The 17,340-nt window shown below is 37.7% G+C and overlaps 1 protein-coding gene across 16 annotated transcripts in view; it reads right to left on the bottom strand.

The window, feature by feature from the left end:
- LOC128869310 (protein groucho) overlaps positions 1–17,340 on the bottom strand; it is a 36,484-nt gene that overhangs the window by 13,399 nt on the left and 5,745 nt on the right. For all 16 annotated transcript variants that reach the window (XM_054111894.1, XM_054111916.1, XM_054111911.1 and 13 more), the window contains 3 exons: positions 5,562–5,625; positions 5,442–5,486; positions 4,790–4,927 (listed from right to left, as the gene is read on the bottom strand). In XM_054111894.1, the coding sequence (XP_053967869.1) occupies positions 4,790–4,927; positions 5,442–5,486; positions 5,562–5,625 (247 nt within the window). The remainder of the gene's footprint in view (positions 1–4,789; positions 4,928–5,441; positions 5,487–5,561; positions 5,626–17,340) is intronic.

The raw sequence follows: 17,340 nt of genomic DNA, 5'->3' as shown, positions 1-17,340 counted from the left end.
GCAATGGGCACGTAAAGGTCAAAATAAAGATTTCCATCACTCAAAATCATTTTTTTTATCCAGTACAAAAGTGATTAAAAAACAAAATTTTGCGGCACCTTTTATAGTTCATTCTATAACAAAGATCAAACCTTGTTTAGTTTCAAACCTTGTTTAAAATTTATAAAAAATCGGCAAACTTCCAGAAAATCAGAAAAAAAATTGTACGTAGTTTTATAGCTCTATAAACTTGCACTTTATTATACTAGAATGAAATAGGTTACAAAATTGCATACTCCAACACTTTTTAAAAATTCTGAATGCAGTGTGAAATTTTCATGGAAATCGGATGAATGCTTAAAATTTTTGCATAATGTTTGAACTTGATTTTTTCACAGAATTAAATATAATTATAGTTATTTTGAAAAAAAAAAAAAAATAAAAAAATATACATATATGCATGTATGAAAAAAAATATGAATTATGAAAAGGTCGAGCCAAGAAGCACCAGAAGATTTGGTGGCTCCTAAAACACTCAGACTAAAAAGCCCATGCATGTATGCATACATCAATATGGGGTGGTCTTATCATTTGTCACTCACTTTATGTGAGATATACTAGCTTTTGACCGGAATGTCATCTTTCGCGCAATTATATTTAAGTACATTTACAATTGTACTAATAAGAATATGAAACTAACTTTTCATGCCACATTTTTGTGTGGTGAAAAAAAAAATGTTTGTTTTAATTGGCTCTATTTACTGTCTATCTGACACTGATGTACTATATATAAAATATTAAATCCCTATTTTTCGGAAGCATTCCCTTATCATATTGCTTGTGATTAATAAAGTGCAGTTAGTTATTGGAATTTATAATGTAAAAAAAGGGTGCGGTTCTATTTTATTACACACCACTTTATGTAAATTTTTCTTTCAAGAGCATAGCTTTAAAAAATTTCCCTTGAGCAACAACAATATTAAACTTTTATTACAGTAGATAATAAATTTGGTATTTCTAAATGTAATAGTCTGATAGGATCAAATTAAACGTAATAATTTTCTGGAACTAAATTACAATGTATGACTTGTTTTGGCACATCTGAAAAATTAAGAAAAAACTGGAAATTAAAACAAGACTCACTACACTCAATTTTAGACTACTCAATTGAAAAAAAAAAACATAAATAATTAAAATTCTCCACTGTCAAACCAATTACACTTTTTTTCAAATACAAACATACATACAACTAAAAAGTAATCTTTAAACAACAATATATAATAGATAAATAAGATGATCACGTAGTAATATTGCTTAAGAAAGAACTAATATTTTGATCTCAACTATAGCGAGTTCACGGATAAATTGCAGTGGTTTGTATGTATATGAAGATGCGTTAAATCGCCGAATTAGTACCTATATTACAAGAACAATTATTCAGGGCCCGCCATCTATCGTTACGGATTTGAACTAGGTATTATTTGAAGAATGGTAACACTTAGCTGTCATCTGATTTGACAGAAAATTAGTTTTATTCTTCCGCTGAACGAAAATGGTTGTGTATACACTCAAAGAACGCTGGGAAATACTGCGACATTACTTTGAAAATCATGGTAATGTTGCAGAATGTGTACGAAAATTACGTACGGCAATGGGCACTGTCTTCGAAGATCGCATTATCAGCCGAAATTCTGATATTGTTTGGCCGCCTCGGAGCTGCGATTTGACGCCGTTGGATTATTATCTTTGGGGTGCCGTCGAAGACCAGTGTTATGCCAACAAACCAGCAACAATTGATGCACTGAAGACCAACATACGCGATGTCATAGCTGAAATACAGCCGCATACAATCGAAAATGTGTTGAAAAATTGGACCGATCGTATGGGATGGTGCATGGCTAGCCGAGGCAGCCATATGAATGAAGTTGTGTTCCATCATTAACCGGAAGGATTGTACTTCAAAATAAAAAAAACACTTTGGAAAAATATTGAGTAGTTTCTTTTTTATAGCATTTTTAATTCCGTAAAGTTATATGGCGGACCCTATACAAGCACCGCCCATGCCGCATATTTTAACCAACCATTCAATTTTTTGGTTCTATTGTTTGGTTTCTTCGAAACATCTTTGATGATACTTATTCTACTCTGGTTGATGGCCCATGTGATGGTATCTGAAGTGATTACCTTTGGTTGACAATAAATCCTACAAATTCTGGTAACAAATGTAGTTACGATTTATTTGATGTGTGCGCCATTAAGACTAACAATTTTGAAATTTAGAAAATAAGAGTGAATAAGGAAGATAAATGTGAACAATCTTGACGCCATAATGCAATAATAAGAGAGAGGCGGACGCTGTAGCCGAATGACTTTCTAAAGCACTCGGTCCATGAAAAAAGTTCGTCATAAAAAACCAATTAGCCATTCGAAGACAACATTAAACTGTTCCATAAATTGGTGATGGAGCTCGGCCAAGTATCTAATAAAGGTTGTATGCATCAAGTATATGCACCCATGGTTATGTACAATAATTAGATATTTTGACCAGTTCTGCCTTTTGTATATTTGCCATAAATTTATTATAAAATATAGTTTATTCAGCAAAAAATATTCATATGAATCAAAGATTCAAACTTTGTACAAGATTTATAAAAATTTTACAAATTTTTATGAAAATTTAAAACTTTTTAATGAGACTTTAAAAAAACTTGGGTACGCAGTTTCATAGCCTATTAAATTTTATTAAGGGCAAGTTTGAATTGGCCCAAAATTATCATTAAATTTTGAAAAATTTAAATATTTCTCCATAAAACGAATACACGAAAATTTTGTATCACTCATTTGCTGCTAGTGCCATAATAAAAAAAGGAATATAAGTAGGTATGTAGAAATGGCAAGTTCCTCTTTTATGCTGGGTAAAAAATTCATGGCGATATCAATTAAAAGCAGGTATCCCTTTGCATTTTACAAAGGGGAAACATAGTAAATTGAGTACTTTAAAGCCGTTTTTCTCAACAATTTTGTTTTTTGTAGCAGTAGCAAAGGAGACGAAATGATCAAAAACTAATAATACTAATAATAATAATGGTGCCAGATTCAAAACAGGCGGTACTAATTGAAAGCCCTTTGCCATAAATATTCAGTAACTCAACAAAGGCGTTGATTAGTTATTTGGATGGTGGAAGAAGGCTTGAGTTCATAAAAACATAAAATCAAAGTGGTTGACACTGAGTCAAGAAGAAAATTGACTGCAAAGTATAATATTTAGTGCGTGTGGTTGGCGGCGTTCTTAAATGATGATACTTGACCGACTTTTCCGCTCTCTATCCGTTGTACATAGATCAAACATTGTTAAACGCATTTTTCATCAACACAAATTAATAGTAACCAGTGGGTAACCTTAAGCTAACCCACGAAGTAACTCATGCTAATGGTTGTCTACTTTTTGAGATGTTCCTAGTCGGATCTGGATTTGTAAAATTCAGAATTTATGGTATATCCGATTAGATCAGAGTGTTTTATGCTCTTACAATAACAACAACTCTTACAACTCACGATGTGGGACGTAACTAAGGAACTGCCTGGAAGCCTAAAAAAGCTTGATACCAACTATTCATGGTTATAAGATAAATGGAAATACTGTTCTCTTGAGTTTTGCATACGAGTCTAAGCAAAAATATATCTTGCTGTTCGATTAAATTAATAAAAGCACTAGTAAAAAAGAAGCGATAGAGTAAATACTTAGTATTTTTAATGGTATTTTGTAAAACATAATTTGCACAACTATTTTTTATTATGTTTTTTTTAGTGAGGTTTTATTTTCACCTCAAACTGTATTCAAATATGTACACATTTTTTTCATTTGGTTTGTAAATATACAGGGAGGTCATCTAACGCTTGAAATTTGTACTACCGAGTGTTTTTAATTCGTCAACTAAAATACATTGTCAATTGAGACAGAAAGTTAGGTTTTCATTTACGGTTTACGAAATGGGTCGATTTACGCTTGAACGATATTTGTAAATATTAAAAATTTAGGTACTCGCATAAGGATAAATCACCTGCAAGAAAATCATTTCCTGCGAAAAACCATATTTTCTGACAAAGTTCATTTCCACGTCGGAGGCTGCGGCAATAACCAAAAGCAAATATGGAGCACAGAAAGCTCGTACATAACTTTTGTACGCGAACGCCCATTGTTAGATTATTATTTGTGGAGAGCCCTTAAAGATAAATGTTAAGTGAATCATCCAGCTACGATAAGCGCCCTCAAGAACGAAGTTGGTGTAACCATCAAACAAATACAGCTCCATACAGTCGAAAATAGGCTGAATACTTGGGTTCATCATATCGGCTACTGCAAGGCCAGCCGTGGAAGTCATTTTAATGAAATAGTGTTCCATAATCAACCGTAAATATTGTACTTTCAAATAAAAATAAAAAACTTTTATTGAAAAAAAAATAACTTCATTGAAAAAAAACTTCTATTGAAAAAAAAAAATATACAAAAAAAATTCTATTAAAAGAAACCTCTTCCATTGAAAAAAAAAAAAACACTTCTATTGAGAAAAAAAACTTATCCAAACAAAAAAAAATCACTCGTTGTTTCTGAAAGTTATTTCAAGATTCAAACGTAAGATGGCCCACCACGTGTATTCACATACCGATTATAAATGCAATATTATAACACAAGAAGTAAGATTTATGGGCATTAATACGCGCAGGTATTATTTGTAGTAACATCATTAGGAGTAAGTAAGAGGTGATGATGAAATGCAGTATATAGAAAAATTAACGAAATAAAACTTACCCCTATGATCAGATTTAATTCCTGCATTGTAACTTGTTTCGCGCGCTCCACAGCATTTAAGACCTGTTGTTGATGATCGGCTTGTAAAAATGGTATCAGCTGATTTATCAAAGTATTCAAACGCTTAGCAATTTCCGTCTGTGGCACAGGATGAATAGATTCGAGCGCAAACGATTTAACAAATAAACGTTGTTGTAGTTGTAAGCGATATTTTCATTTTATTGTTTATATATATAGGTATATATATGTATTTTATTCGAACGGAAGAGAGTGCATAAGGAAAAGGAAATAGAAGAAAAAAAATTAGAACAAATTATAAGGCAAAACACATTAAATATGTTTTTTATGTGCAAGGCTGTGTAAATAGAGGCGTTTGCAGCAAACAATGTTTGTGTATGTTTGTGTAATTGTGGCTTAATTTCTTGCTGCACGAAAGCACCGGCAGGAGTGCGCACTTCAGCCTTCAGCACTCGTGTGCTCTACCTTGCCTGATACACTCGACAACTTTGCTGCTTTGCCTTTGCCGACTTTATTTGCTTGTGGCTGGTTAGGCATTGAGGCAGTGAGAGACGTGTTTATTGAATGAGTTGGTGCATTTTTTTGTTCCTTTTTTTTTTTTTTGTTTTTATTTATTTGTGTAAGAGGAAATTACCTGTTTGTGCATTTCAACATTAAGGCCATATGACATCTCGTAGTACTGAAAGGCAAATTGAGAAAATATTGTTAAAAAATAAATATATAAATGGCCATTGGTAAATAGATGGGAAATTACCATAACATAATGGCGTTGCATTTCGGTTTTCTCATTGGCAAGCTTTTCGCACTCCAATTTTAATCTGCAAAAGAAAAACCAAATATTACAGAAAATTAGCATTCGTATTTAAAGCTGTAGCTTGAGGTAGCAAACGAACGTATAAATAAAAATCAGGTGACGAAGAAAGGCATGTAGTAAATGTACGTAAAAGAAATACTGAGTTGGAATAACGTTTGGCTTCTTTAAAAATTACATAGAACTTAGATTAATTAAAGCAATTAATCTCTATCAAAGAAAGTAGTATAATTAAAGCACGGAGGCATATTCGAACAGGCAATAAAAATAAAAAATATACGTAAAAAAAAGTATAAAAAACAGCATGTTTGTACGTACGCGAAAGAAGCAGAACATCAGGAAAGGCAGCTCACCCTTTAGAAAACGGGTGTAAGGAAGAAAACCAAGTAACAAAGCACAATTCCAGCGAAAAAGGCGAATGGTAAATATGTATGGGTAAGGAGTTAACCGCTTTTGGCGCCCACAAAGCCTTTTTTAATAAAAAGAAAAAATAAAACGCTCTATGGGAAGGTGAAACGGAAACATGAGGCAAGCGTATTATTCGCACAGTGTGTCATTTGAAATATGCACCTTGCAAAAGGCGTTTCCTTGGTGTGAAAATAGTAGTTTTAAATTTCTTCGAAAAAATCGTGTAACAAACAACAAAATATGTAAACAATTTTTAACACCAGTATACATTTTGAACACATCTCGTACTTTCATTCTAAAGGGTTTTTAAATAAGAGGTGTTTTTTTAATATTCAAAGAAAAATGCTATTTTTTAATATAAATGGTCGGATGTTTATTTCATTATAAAGAGGAAGGTATGCCGTTAATAGTGAAAATAACATCAGGCAAATGACCACCAAGACCACGCTTACAGGACAATATCCTTTTCATGAAATTTTCCATAATCAAATTGCAAAGTGGCTGCTCTATGTCCTCGATAGCCTCACGAATACCATCTTTGAGGCCTTGAATCGACCCTGGGCTGTTGGCGTAGACGTTCTCTTTCACGTGGCCTCAAAAAAAAAGTCTCAAGGTGTTAAATCACAAGATCTCGGTGGCCAATTGTGATCACCTCTTCGAGAGATAACACGGTGCGGAAACTTTTCCCGTAAAATATCGATGGTTTCGTTGCTTGTGTGGCACGTAGCACCGTCTTGTTGAAAATTAAGGTTGCCCAGATCAATACCCTCCAATTCCGGCCATAAAAAATTGTTTAATCATCTCTCGCTAGTGCCATCCATTCACCTGTAACACCTGTTATTGGAAAACCCTTTATGTTATAACCTTAAGGTGCTGGCCCAATGCAGGCTGGTTTTGTTTGCTGTACTTATTTTGCTTGGCTTTGAAAACTTGTGTAAGGAAAACAGAGATGATAACTATATTCAATAATACTTAATACATTTTTGAACCATGATTTTGAGAAGTTGTGAAAAAATATTGCGAACTTTTCTCTTAATCATAAAAACGTACAAGATAAAAAGCCACATTTCCAGGAAAAACATACATAAAGTGATTAATATTTATTGTAAAAACCAAGTATTTCTTTAGGTTTTTCCAGTGTCGCTAGCCTGTATTTTCGAGCTTCAATCCTTTATTGTTGTCGCATTATTACTCGCTTACCTGCTACAATTCGTACACATGAATAATTTCGCAAGTAGCGCTACGGCCTATTCCAGGTTCTTTACTACTACTACTCCAACTACAGAGGACACTTAAAGTATTGTTGGACTACTGGTCTGAGCTACTAGCAGTATCAAAACGTCTTTCTCTTCGTCTTCCACTCTGTATGAAACCTAAAATTCCCAAATGAAGCTTAACCAAATCAAATTAAATGGAAGACAGGAGTGTGCAATCTCTAATGTCATAAGGGCTGCAAATAGAGCTTTAAGCTGTTTGAAAATTCTCCGTCCTTCAAGCGCTACATTAGGTCTCATTTCAAGCTAAGCCAGGACTTTTAGTGTTAATATAATGTAACCATTTTTGCATATATCTGAATTTGTATATACTTGCCATAACTGAAATCACTGTGCAAACATGCTCTACCAATAACGGCAATAAAGTGTTTAAGTCACCCCCTTCATAACTCTAGGAGTCACGACGTAATATTGCTTGTAGCATACCCCTTCTTTTCATGCTAACTTCTTTTTTTTCTTCTTGTTAGCCTTTAAGCACTCCGTGCCTCATTTCCTCTTCTTCATAATTCCCTAATGATTTTGTGCAAACGCACGCATTGAAAAAGGTACACTTAACGCACACATTTTAGTGAAAACGCAATAAAAAGCGTTAGAGCGGCGTATGCAGGCACGCAAACAGCAGTGATAAGCCTACCAGCACTGGACGCAAGGCGACTGCTTGAGAAGCAAAAATTGAAAATCGGCTGGGCAGTATGCCGAATAAGAGAAAAGCCTGACTTGAGGAGATGCTACAGATGCCTGGAGTATGGACACCTAGCGAGGGCATGCAAAAACGAAGACGACAGAAGCCAGAACTGTCTCAAATGTGGAGAAAAGGGACACCAAGCGAAAGTATGCGAGAAAAAGCCCTTCTGCGGAGCTTGTAAAAGAAATGGACGGGAGGACACAAGCCATCAGATTGGAAGCAGAAAATGCCCCCTGTATCAAGCGGCGTATATTAAAACCAAAAAATGAGGATTGAGCAGATCAATCTAAACCATTGCGAGGCTGCACAAGAGCTCTTAAAACAAAGGGTATATGAAAATAAGGTGGATGTTGTGCTCGTCAGCGACCAGCATAAAAATCTAAACGCCGGAACGTGGGTCTCGGATAGGAAAAGTAAAGCTGCTATTTGGGCCTGTGGAGGAAATACCCTGCAGGACAAACCGCACACCCACAGTGATTACTATACCCGAGCAAAAATACGTGGCATATATTTCTACAGTTGCTACGCGCCACCGAAACTGACGCAAGCAGAGTTCGAAAACTTACTGGATGAACTTGTGCAAAACGCTCGTGGTACCACACCAAACGTGATTGCGGGTGATTTCAATGCGTGGGCCCTGGAATGGGGTAGCAGATATACCAATAAAAGGGGAGATGCCTTGATTAAGGCATTCTCACTGCTTGATGCGGTTCTGCTAAACACTGGGGGAAAAAACACCTTCGAAGTGAATGGTCGTGCATCAATAATCGACATCACCTACGCCAGCAGGGCTCTAATACGATCAGCAAGCTGGAAAGTGAATGATTTTTACACAGGCAGTGACCACCTTGCCATTACGGTGGACTTTTCGCATGGAAAAGAAACCGTACAGAAAAAACAGAATAAGGGTTGGAGGGTGGAGACACTTGATGAAGAAATGTTCCAAATCATGCTAGAAAAGAACCCAACTAGCACCAACGATGTGGAACTACAGGCGGAACTGCTAGTAAAATATGTTAGCAGAGCTTGCGATGCCGCTATGAGCAGGAAAACACAGAGCGCTCCCAGAAAGCCTGTATACTGGTGGAACGAGGAGATCAGCACCCTAAGAAGCGAATGCAAAAAAGCAAGGCGCCTTTCCCAAAGGAGCTATGGGTTGGCAGAACACTTCAGGCTCCGCGAGAACTATAAAAAGAAGCGGAAAGAATTAAAGAAAGCCATTAAAAGCAGCAAGGCAGCTAGCTTTAAAGAACTGTGCCAGAATGTGGACGAAAACCCGTGGGGTGATGGCTACAAACTCGTTATGGCCAAGGTCAAAGGAGGTAGAGGACAGGCGCCGACTTGCCCCATTCTTTTGGAAAAGATTGTACAGACACTCTTTCCAAAGCAAGACATGCAACCAAGCCAGACCCAGTGCCACGCAGCAGAAAATAGTGTCACAATCAGTGAAGCAGAGGTGATTTTGGCAACGGAAAGTTTCGGCAATGCTAAGGCTCCAGGACCTGACGGAATTCCGAACAAGGCGCTGAAGATCGCTATCAGGCGCAACACAAAGCCATTTGCAGAACACTTCACCAAGTGTATAAATGAAGGCACGTTTCCGAAAGTATGGAAGAAACAACAACTGGTCCTACTTCAGAAACCAAATAAGCCAGCGGGTGACCCAAGCTCTTATCGGCCACTCTGCATGATAGATACTATGGGTAAAATCTTGGAGAAACTAATCTGCACACGCCTGGAACAGCACCTGGAGAAAGCGCCGGCTGAGCTATCCGAACATCAGTTTGGTTTCCGAAAAGGTCGTTCAACCATCGATGCCGTCAGGAGGGTGACAAACATTGCAAGTAAGGCTATTGAGGGTGACAGGTGGATGCATGGTGACAAAGAATACTGTGCAGTTGTCACTCTGGATGTCAAGAACGCCTTCAACTCGGCATACTGGCCACATATTATAAAGGCTCTTGAAGGAAAAAAAACCCCAGCTTACTTAGTACGGGTTATAAACAGTTACCTGTCGGAAAGAGTACTTCTGTACAATACAGATGAAGGCCCTAAGAGATATGCAGTGACGGGCGGAGTACCGCAGGGATCTGTGCTGGGCCCGATCCTATGGAATGTACTATATGATGGGGTACTGCAACTTCCAATGCCGAGGGAAGTGCAAATAATAGGATACGCAGACGACATTGCGTTAACCATAGTCGCCAAAACAATCCCTCAGATTCAGAGTATCTGCAGCGAGGCCACAACGAAGGTCAAACAATGGCTAACGGCGGTTAAACTACAGCTAGCAGGGCAAAAAACAGAAGCAGTTCTCATTACGAGTAGAAAAAAGTTAGAAACGACCACACTAAACATTGATGGGTTTAACGTCACAACACAAGCGGCACTACGATATTTGGGTGTAATGATCGATGCTCGACTAAGCTTCAAGGAGCACATTAAAAAAGCATGCGGAAAGGCAGCCATGGTGACGGCGGCACTGTCAAGAATCATGGCCAACATCGGTGGTCCCACTCAGAGTAGAAGAGCGCTCCTGGCTAAAGTTACCCAGTCTACACTCATGTATGCAGCACCCATATGGGGTAAAGCCCTGATACAGAAAACATACGCGAAGAAGGCGGAAATAGTTTTTAGACTTATTTCCCTTAGAGTTGCATGTGCCTTCAGGACAGTGTCGTTTGAAGCAGTATGTGTCATATCGGGTATCATGCCACCAGATATAATGGCCTCTGAACTGGGTAGAGTGTACGACAAAGCCAAAAGCCTAAACAGGAGATTAACGGCGGAAGAGCGTAAAGAAGAAAGACTGGGGAGCATAACTGAGTGGCAAAATCGCTGGGACCTAGCGACAAAAGGAAGATGGACGCATAAGCTTATCAGAAGCGTACAGGCTTGGGTTGAGAGAGGACATGGTGACACAGATTACTACCTCACACAGTTCCTGACGGGGCATGGATGCTATAGAGAGTATCTCCAAAGACTCGGCCACGAGGACGCAGCTGACTGCTCGCTCTGCGGCAACGGTAGTGAGAACGTGGAACATGTGTTCTTCTCCTGCCCGAGATACGCATCTGAAAGAATGTGCATTGAAGAAATAATAAAAGAAAAAATAACCCCAGGCAACATTGTAGATCACATGCTGCGGTCGAAGTTGGTGTGGGCCAAGATGAGAGAATGGTCCGCAAATGCGTTACAGGAACTGCGAAAAAAGGAATGGGAACGCAGTAAAGAAAGAAGACAAAGAAATAATGAAGGGTAGACGGAGAGAGAGATATAAGTGAAGAGCCATAATGGCTAGCTTGGCCCTGCGATGCAATGCTTAAACGGCGGTACCGCAGGGCAAACTAAAGCTACAGAAGTCGGAGTTAGGGTTTAGTACGTAGGTGTACTGTTTCGCAAGTCCAGTTTAGTAGAAATACTGACTGTGCGTGGTCCCGAATGAGGTGCACCCTTAGCGATCAGTATGAATCGTGCATGCCATCTATATTGACGGTATCTATGTAAGATTCCCCCTTCGGATAAAAAAAAAAAAAAAAAAAAAAAAAAAAAAAAAAAAAAAAAAAAAAAAACTTAACGCACACACGCACGCATGCACATGCACTATCAAATAAATAAAAAAAATACTATATTACTCGTAATAAAGATCGACAGTGTAGCGCAGCAGCAGTCCAAGAGCTAAGCCTCGTTCTGTTCGCTCGAGAAAAGATCAAATCAAGTAGGGTAGATTTTTATCCTACTCACATGTGTAATATGTATACAGACAGATACACATACCTACAGATCCTATACCAACGAATCGAGAGCTCACAAGCAGCATCCAGCTTAGCTTGTCAGTCACTTGGCCAACCATTCCATACATTTCCAGCCATCCAAATATTTGTCCGTCCATTTGTTGTATTTAACAACAAGAGCAAAACATAGTGTGAACAGCAACAGAAAAAAACGGTAAGCAGAACACGAGGGGAACCGGTTCTCAGATGCTTACTGCTACTGTCTATCAACCAGGCCTGATCTACCTCGCGTATTTGTCTGCTTGTCTGCCTGTGACTGCCTTCCGCTGCCTTTGAGTTCGTCGTTTGTTTGCCTACATTTCGCGTGAAGCGGCCGTGCACAAAAACCAAAACATAAAAAGAAAATAAACACAGAGCACCAACATACAACATTTTATGTACATACAACAAACTGCTAAAAGCAACAACAAAAACAAATGGCACGAGTGCCGAAAGTGGAGTGAAGTGAAGTGTATTCACCGTTGTTGTTATTGTCGGTGTTGGTGTTGGTGTTGCTGTAGTGTTGTTTTGGAGGAGCAGCGTGCGCAAGAGCGTGAAGCAAACGTTTTTCGGTACTTACTATTGTGATTGAGGAGTAAATTAAAGAGAAGAGGAGTGAAGTTGGGGGCGTAGCAATGTATAGTGGGACAAATAGGCGAAAAATTGCAGTAAAAATGTCGTTAAAAGCCTTAAAAAAAAGAAATATTAAGTAAAAAGACTGTTGTAAATTAAAAATAGAAGATGAAGCAGAATCGAATAAGATGAAATAGAAATGAATCAGTAAAATTTGGAAGAATGAATTCTTAAATTAAACCAGACAAATAATAGGGTTGCTACTTTTAATTAAGGAAATTTATAAGATAAATATAGAGAATTTGAGAAAAAAAAATTTTAACCAAACAAATTTTAAATATTCTAACCGTGATAATAGATACTGCAAATACTGCGTAAAGAAATTTTTCTGCATTTTTTCAATTACTTTTTTCCTCAACTTATGAATCTTTAAAAGCATATTTTATTTGTACAAAAAATGGGTACAGCAGAGCAAAGTCACCTATTTAGAAATTACATTATACATTAATATGAGGGATTTTGGTTGGTTGGAGGGAATTCCGTCTATGTCAAAATAAATTTAATAAATAAATGACACTATTACCCTAAACCAGTTTTCAATAATCATCGAAGTGATCGCTCTGCCGAACAAAATTTAAAGCCACAACTCTCGATAACAGAGGAGATCTAACCAGGCACAGTCCGCTGAAAATGTATGCTGTTGTTGTTGTTGTTGTTGTAGCAGCATAAACATTCCCCATATTTACATACGGGAATTGCTGCTGGAGTGACAGTCCTTGGCCGTGGTGGAACCGAAAATGTATGCTGAGACTTGCCAGTGTTTAGACTTTCTATTGTGGTAGCAGACTTGAGGACTATCAAGAGCAGTTAGCTTAATTGTCCTGCTTTGCGAGGTAAATTCATAGAAGGTGAGTTCGCCAGAGCAACAACATTTACATGCACTTTGCTTTTGCAATTTGGTCGTACGAATGTCAAAACTACAATGAGAATGTAAACCAACAAAATAAGTAAGCAACAAACAAACTGGGCAAGAAAAAATAACAGGCCAGCTGCTACAGCGAACTCGCCTTGGCTAATACCAAACATCTTAGTTAGCACTTTATTAATACTCCCACGTATCGAGCAAGACTGGCCGTCTGTAGTACTTGTTAATCCGCACAAAGATTTTTTCTTAAGTGAAATTGCACCCGGTTGCCAAAGGAATGAACTTTTACTCTCATATCATACAGTCAAACGAGACTTTACGGTTCTTCAACTCGCCGGCCATAGTTACCAAAACACCTGATCCTCCGATGCGATATCATCTCGGTCTGGTATGATTGAAAAAAGACGCAATTCAACCCAGTGCAATCTTAGCTTCCCTAAGATATTATCACATATCTAAACCTAACTTTCTTAATCCAAAAATTTAGCAGTATTTTGTTGATATTTATGCAATTTAGGGTGGGTACCGCCCTAACCTAACCGAAAAGGATCATTTAAAAATGTAAGTATATTTCACAAGGAATTGGAGCACTCGAATGCTCAAGTATTCCAATTTTGTCATTCTTATTGCTAAAATTACCATCGGAATGACGAATCTTCCCTACCATAAAAAATGTTCCTAAAATAAAATGAAGTAGCATAAAAAATGGGAAAAATTAAGACAATATCTACTTTATTCGTGAAATTTTTCCAATGCAATTCACCTTCCGTGAAAATTATTAGGAATAGCTCATGATGTTACAATAATAGCAATATGGATGTATATTCAAATTAAATTAACAAGAGGTCAAATTAACCAAGTTTTATGCACCTACTTAACTTCATTCAATTAGTATCACCTGTTTTTTAGGTTATCTCAATAACGATATGTATTTTTAATATTCAACCAATTTGTCAATAGAACTGCCGTTTAAACCAACTGTCAGCTGTCACTATGGAAGCACATGTGTAAGAATGTATATACTGGTATGTATATGTGAACGTAGGCGTGAGCATTTATCTAAAGCTTCAAGTTTTATAAATTTATTGTATAGAAGAAATGCTACAGGCACCACAACAATAAAACCTCTCTCTTCCTCCCTTGTGAGCATATGGACAAAGCAAGAAGTGTTGACCAGGGAAAAGGCTATACATAAGCGAGAGTATGGTAAGGATTTGATGCTTTAACAAAATGTTGGCATAAATTCGTGAAATTAAACACAAATGTACACACTTAAGTTCATGTATTGTATGTATGTATGTACATGACTTTTAAATATTCGCTAAAAAGAAAGTAAAAACTACTAATGTAAGCAATGCATAATAACAACAACACTAACCGAAGTCAAACACACTTTAACACTTGAGTTCTTAACTCCGTTTTACGGTCATAAAAAAGTCATGCTATGTTATCTTTGTATTGGCTCACTCTCGATATGTGGTAATTTAACACACATGAATATAGTAGCACAATACTTTCTTATAATCAACCAAAAACGGTGGCGAAAAAATTAAATTGCATTACCGATTCATATTGAATATTGTTTTACATAATATATAACTTACACATACCCACAAAGGACAATAAAATAATGCACACGTATATTGCATACACGAAAAGATGTCATCAATTGATATATAAATATGATAAAAAAATGAAAAGTAACAATTTCAACTCAAAATAATGCTCGCTGACACTGTGAAATTTGGCGCGCAAGAAATTTTATAAAAAAAAAAATTTTAATTAAAAGTTAATAATAAAAATACCACCAATTAATTAAACTAACACTTGCATTTCAAGATTGTTGTTGTTATTATTATTGTAGCGGCATAAACATTCCCCATAATTATAAATCTGGGTCTTTCCGACTGTCTTGAGAACACATTTTAAGGTTCATTGGATTCCCTTACCTATTGGATTCTATTGACTAGATTTTTTTCATTAACATGGATTTTTTCTTAACAAGGTTATCAAACAGTTCCCGGAAAAACCATCATCTGACGTTCGAAGTCAACTGATTTGAGTTTTTTTTTTTGGTTACTACGTACGTGATAAAAATTCCTACCAAAATTTTATAGCTATGACTTAACATTTGAAAAATGGATTTGAATTTGCAACAATGAGTTTGTATGCAATTATTTTCGTTAAAATTCATGAGAAAACTTTAGAAATGTTGGAAAACTGTCTCGGTAATGATACTCTTAAGCAAACAGCCATTTCAGAAGAGATCGTGTGTCCATCGAGGCTGACGAACGCAGTCAGTGGCAGTCCGTCTACATCAAAAACTGATGAAAACATCAAGTAAAAGAAAATTTTATCAATAACCGCAAATTAATCATCAGAAACTTGTCAGAGGACTTGAACATTGCTTATGGGTCAGTTCAGGATATCATAGGATATCATGGGTTTGCATCGTGTTGCTGCAAAGTTGGTCCCAAAGTACCTGAATTTCAAGCAAAAACGGCACCGAATTGATATCGCCGAAGACATGATTTCCAAGGCTGAATCTGATCCAACATTCATCAAAGGCACTGTTGCACAGTGCCATCTTTATCCGCGAATTTTTGACTCAGTACCAAACGAAGACCCTCCAGCAGCCATCGAATTCGCCTGATATGACTCTCCGCATTTTTTTCTGTTTTGTCGAGTCCGAAAACACTAGGGGCAATGCGTCTTAACAGACGAAAGGAAGTAACGGCTTCAATACCGAAAATAGAGTTCTAGAAATGTTTCGGGAACTGGATCCCGCGCTGGCATAAGTGCGGGGGAGTACTTTGTATTTCGAATTTTCTGAATATATGCCCGGAACTTTTTGATCGAAGTGGTATGTAGACTGCTGCTAAAAAATTAGCAACTCAGCCACGACGTATTGTTTACAAACTAGTTAAAGTAACATAATATTCGGAAAAGAAAGTGGGCGGAGAAAATGGATCTCGTGCTTACTTAGAGGATAGCGAACACCGAATACAACATTAAATACGTTCAGAAATCAATATATATACATATATTGTGGTGTGGTGGATGGACTTCAATTCGGGCATTCGAAGGACTCGTCTTTACAAGTCTCAATTAAAACAACAACAATATGCGGTTCTAAACTATGCTGCGCCTGTCTGGTCGCCTGGAACTAGTGATTCGCAGTGGACAAAGCTTCAGACATGTCAAAATACCGCCATTCGGACAGCGACCGGGTGCCTCCTGATGTCACCCATCCAACATCTACACAACGAGGCACAAATGCTCCCAGTTGCGGAGCACAACAAATTGCTCAGCAAGCAGTTCCTGCTGGGGTGTTACCACAGGTTTCATCCCTGCAGACACCTGCTTGAGCCTGAGCCGCCTCCCAGGCAAGTCAGGAGACACCTCCTTGACTACGCTGACGAACTCCAGGACAAAACTGACCGAAACCTACTGGACCGGACAGTATTTAGACAGTCAATAAACGACATCCACCGGGAGACCGTTACCACCTTCATGAACTCCCGTCCCGTGAATGCCGTAATCGGAGTCCAACCACCACCTATCGCAGATAAAGAGCTCCAGCTTCCCGTGAGACTCGTGTAACATTGGCACAATTACGTTCTGGATATTGTAGCAGGTTAAACTCCTACTTATCCAGAATTGACCCCGACATACCAAACACATGTCCGGCATGTGAAGGTACCCCGCACGACACTAACCACCTCTTCACATGCCCCCTCAAACCGACTCATCTAACCCCCCTCTCCCTCTGGACCCAACCTGTCGAAACAGCATGTTTCCTGGGCCTACCCTTAGATGAGCTAGACGAAGACGACCGATGATATACTTACACTGACAGGGCTAACTATGCTGTTAAAACAACAACAACAACAACAACAACAACAAGCATGTTTCCTGGGCCTACCTTTAGATGAGTTAGACGAAGACGACCGGTGATATACACTACACTGGCAGGGCTCGTATTACTGCTGATACAACAACAACAACACCATTCAAGTCAGCTCACTATCCCGATCAATTCTCGCAGGAACGACCCGGATCATTTTTATGCGTATTATAAAAT

The sequence above is a fragment of the Anastrepha ludens genome, chromosome 2 (assembly GCF_028408465.1).
Source record: "Anastrepha ludens isolate Willacy chromosome 2, idAnaLude1.1, whole genome shotgun sequence".
NCBI classification, from domain to species: domain Eukaryota; kingdom Metazoa; phylum Arthropoda; class Insecta; order Diptera; family Tephritidae; genus Anastrepha; species Anastrepha ludens.
Note: the sequence above shows the minus strand (reverse complement) of the source record. Positions and strands in the feature narration are given on the sequence as shown.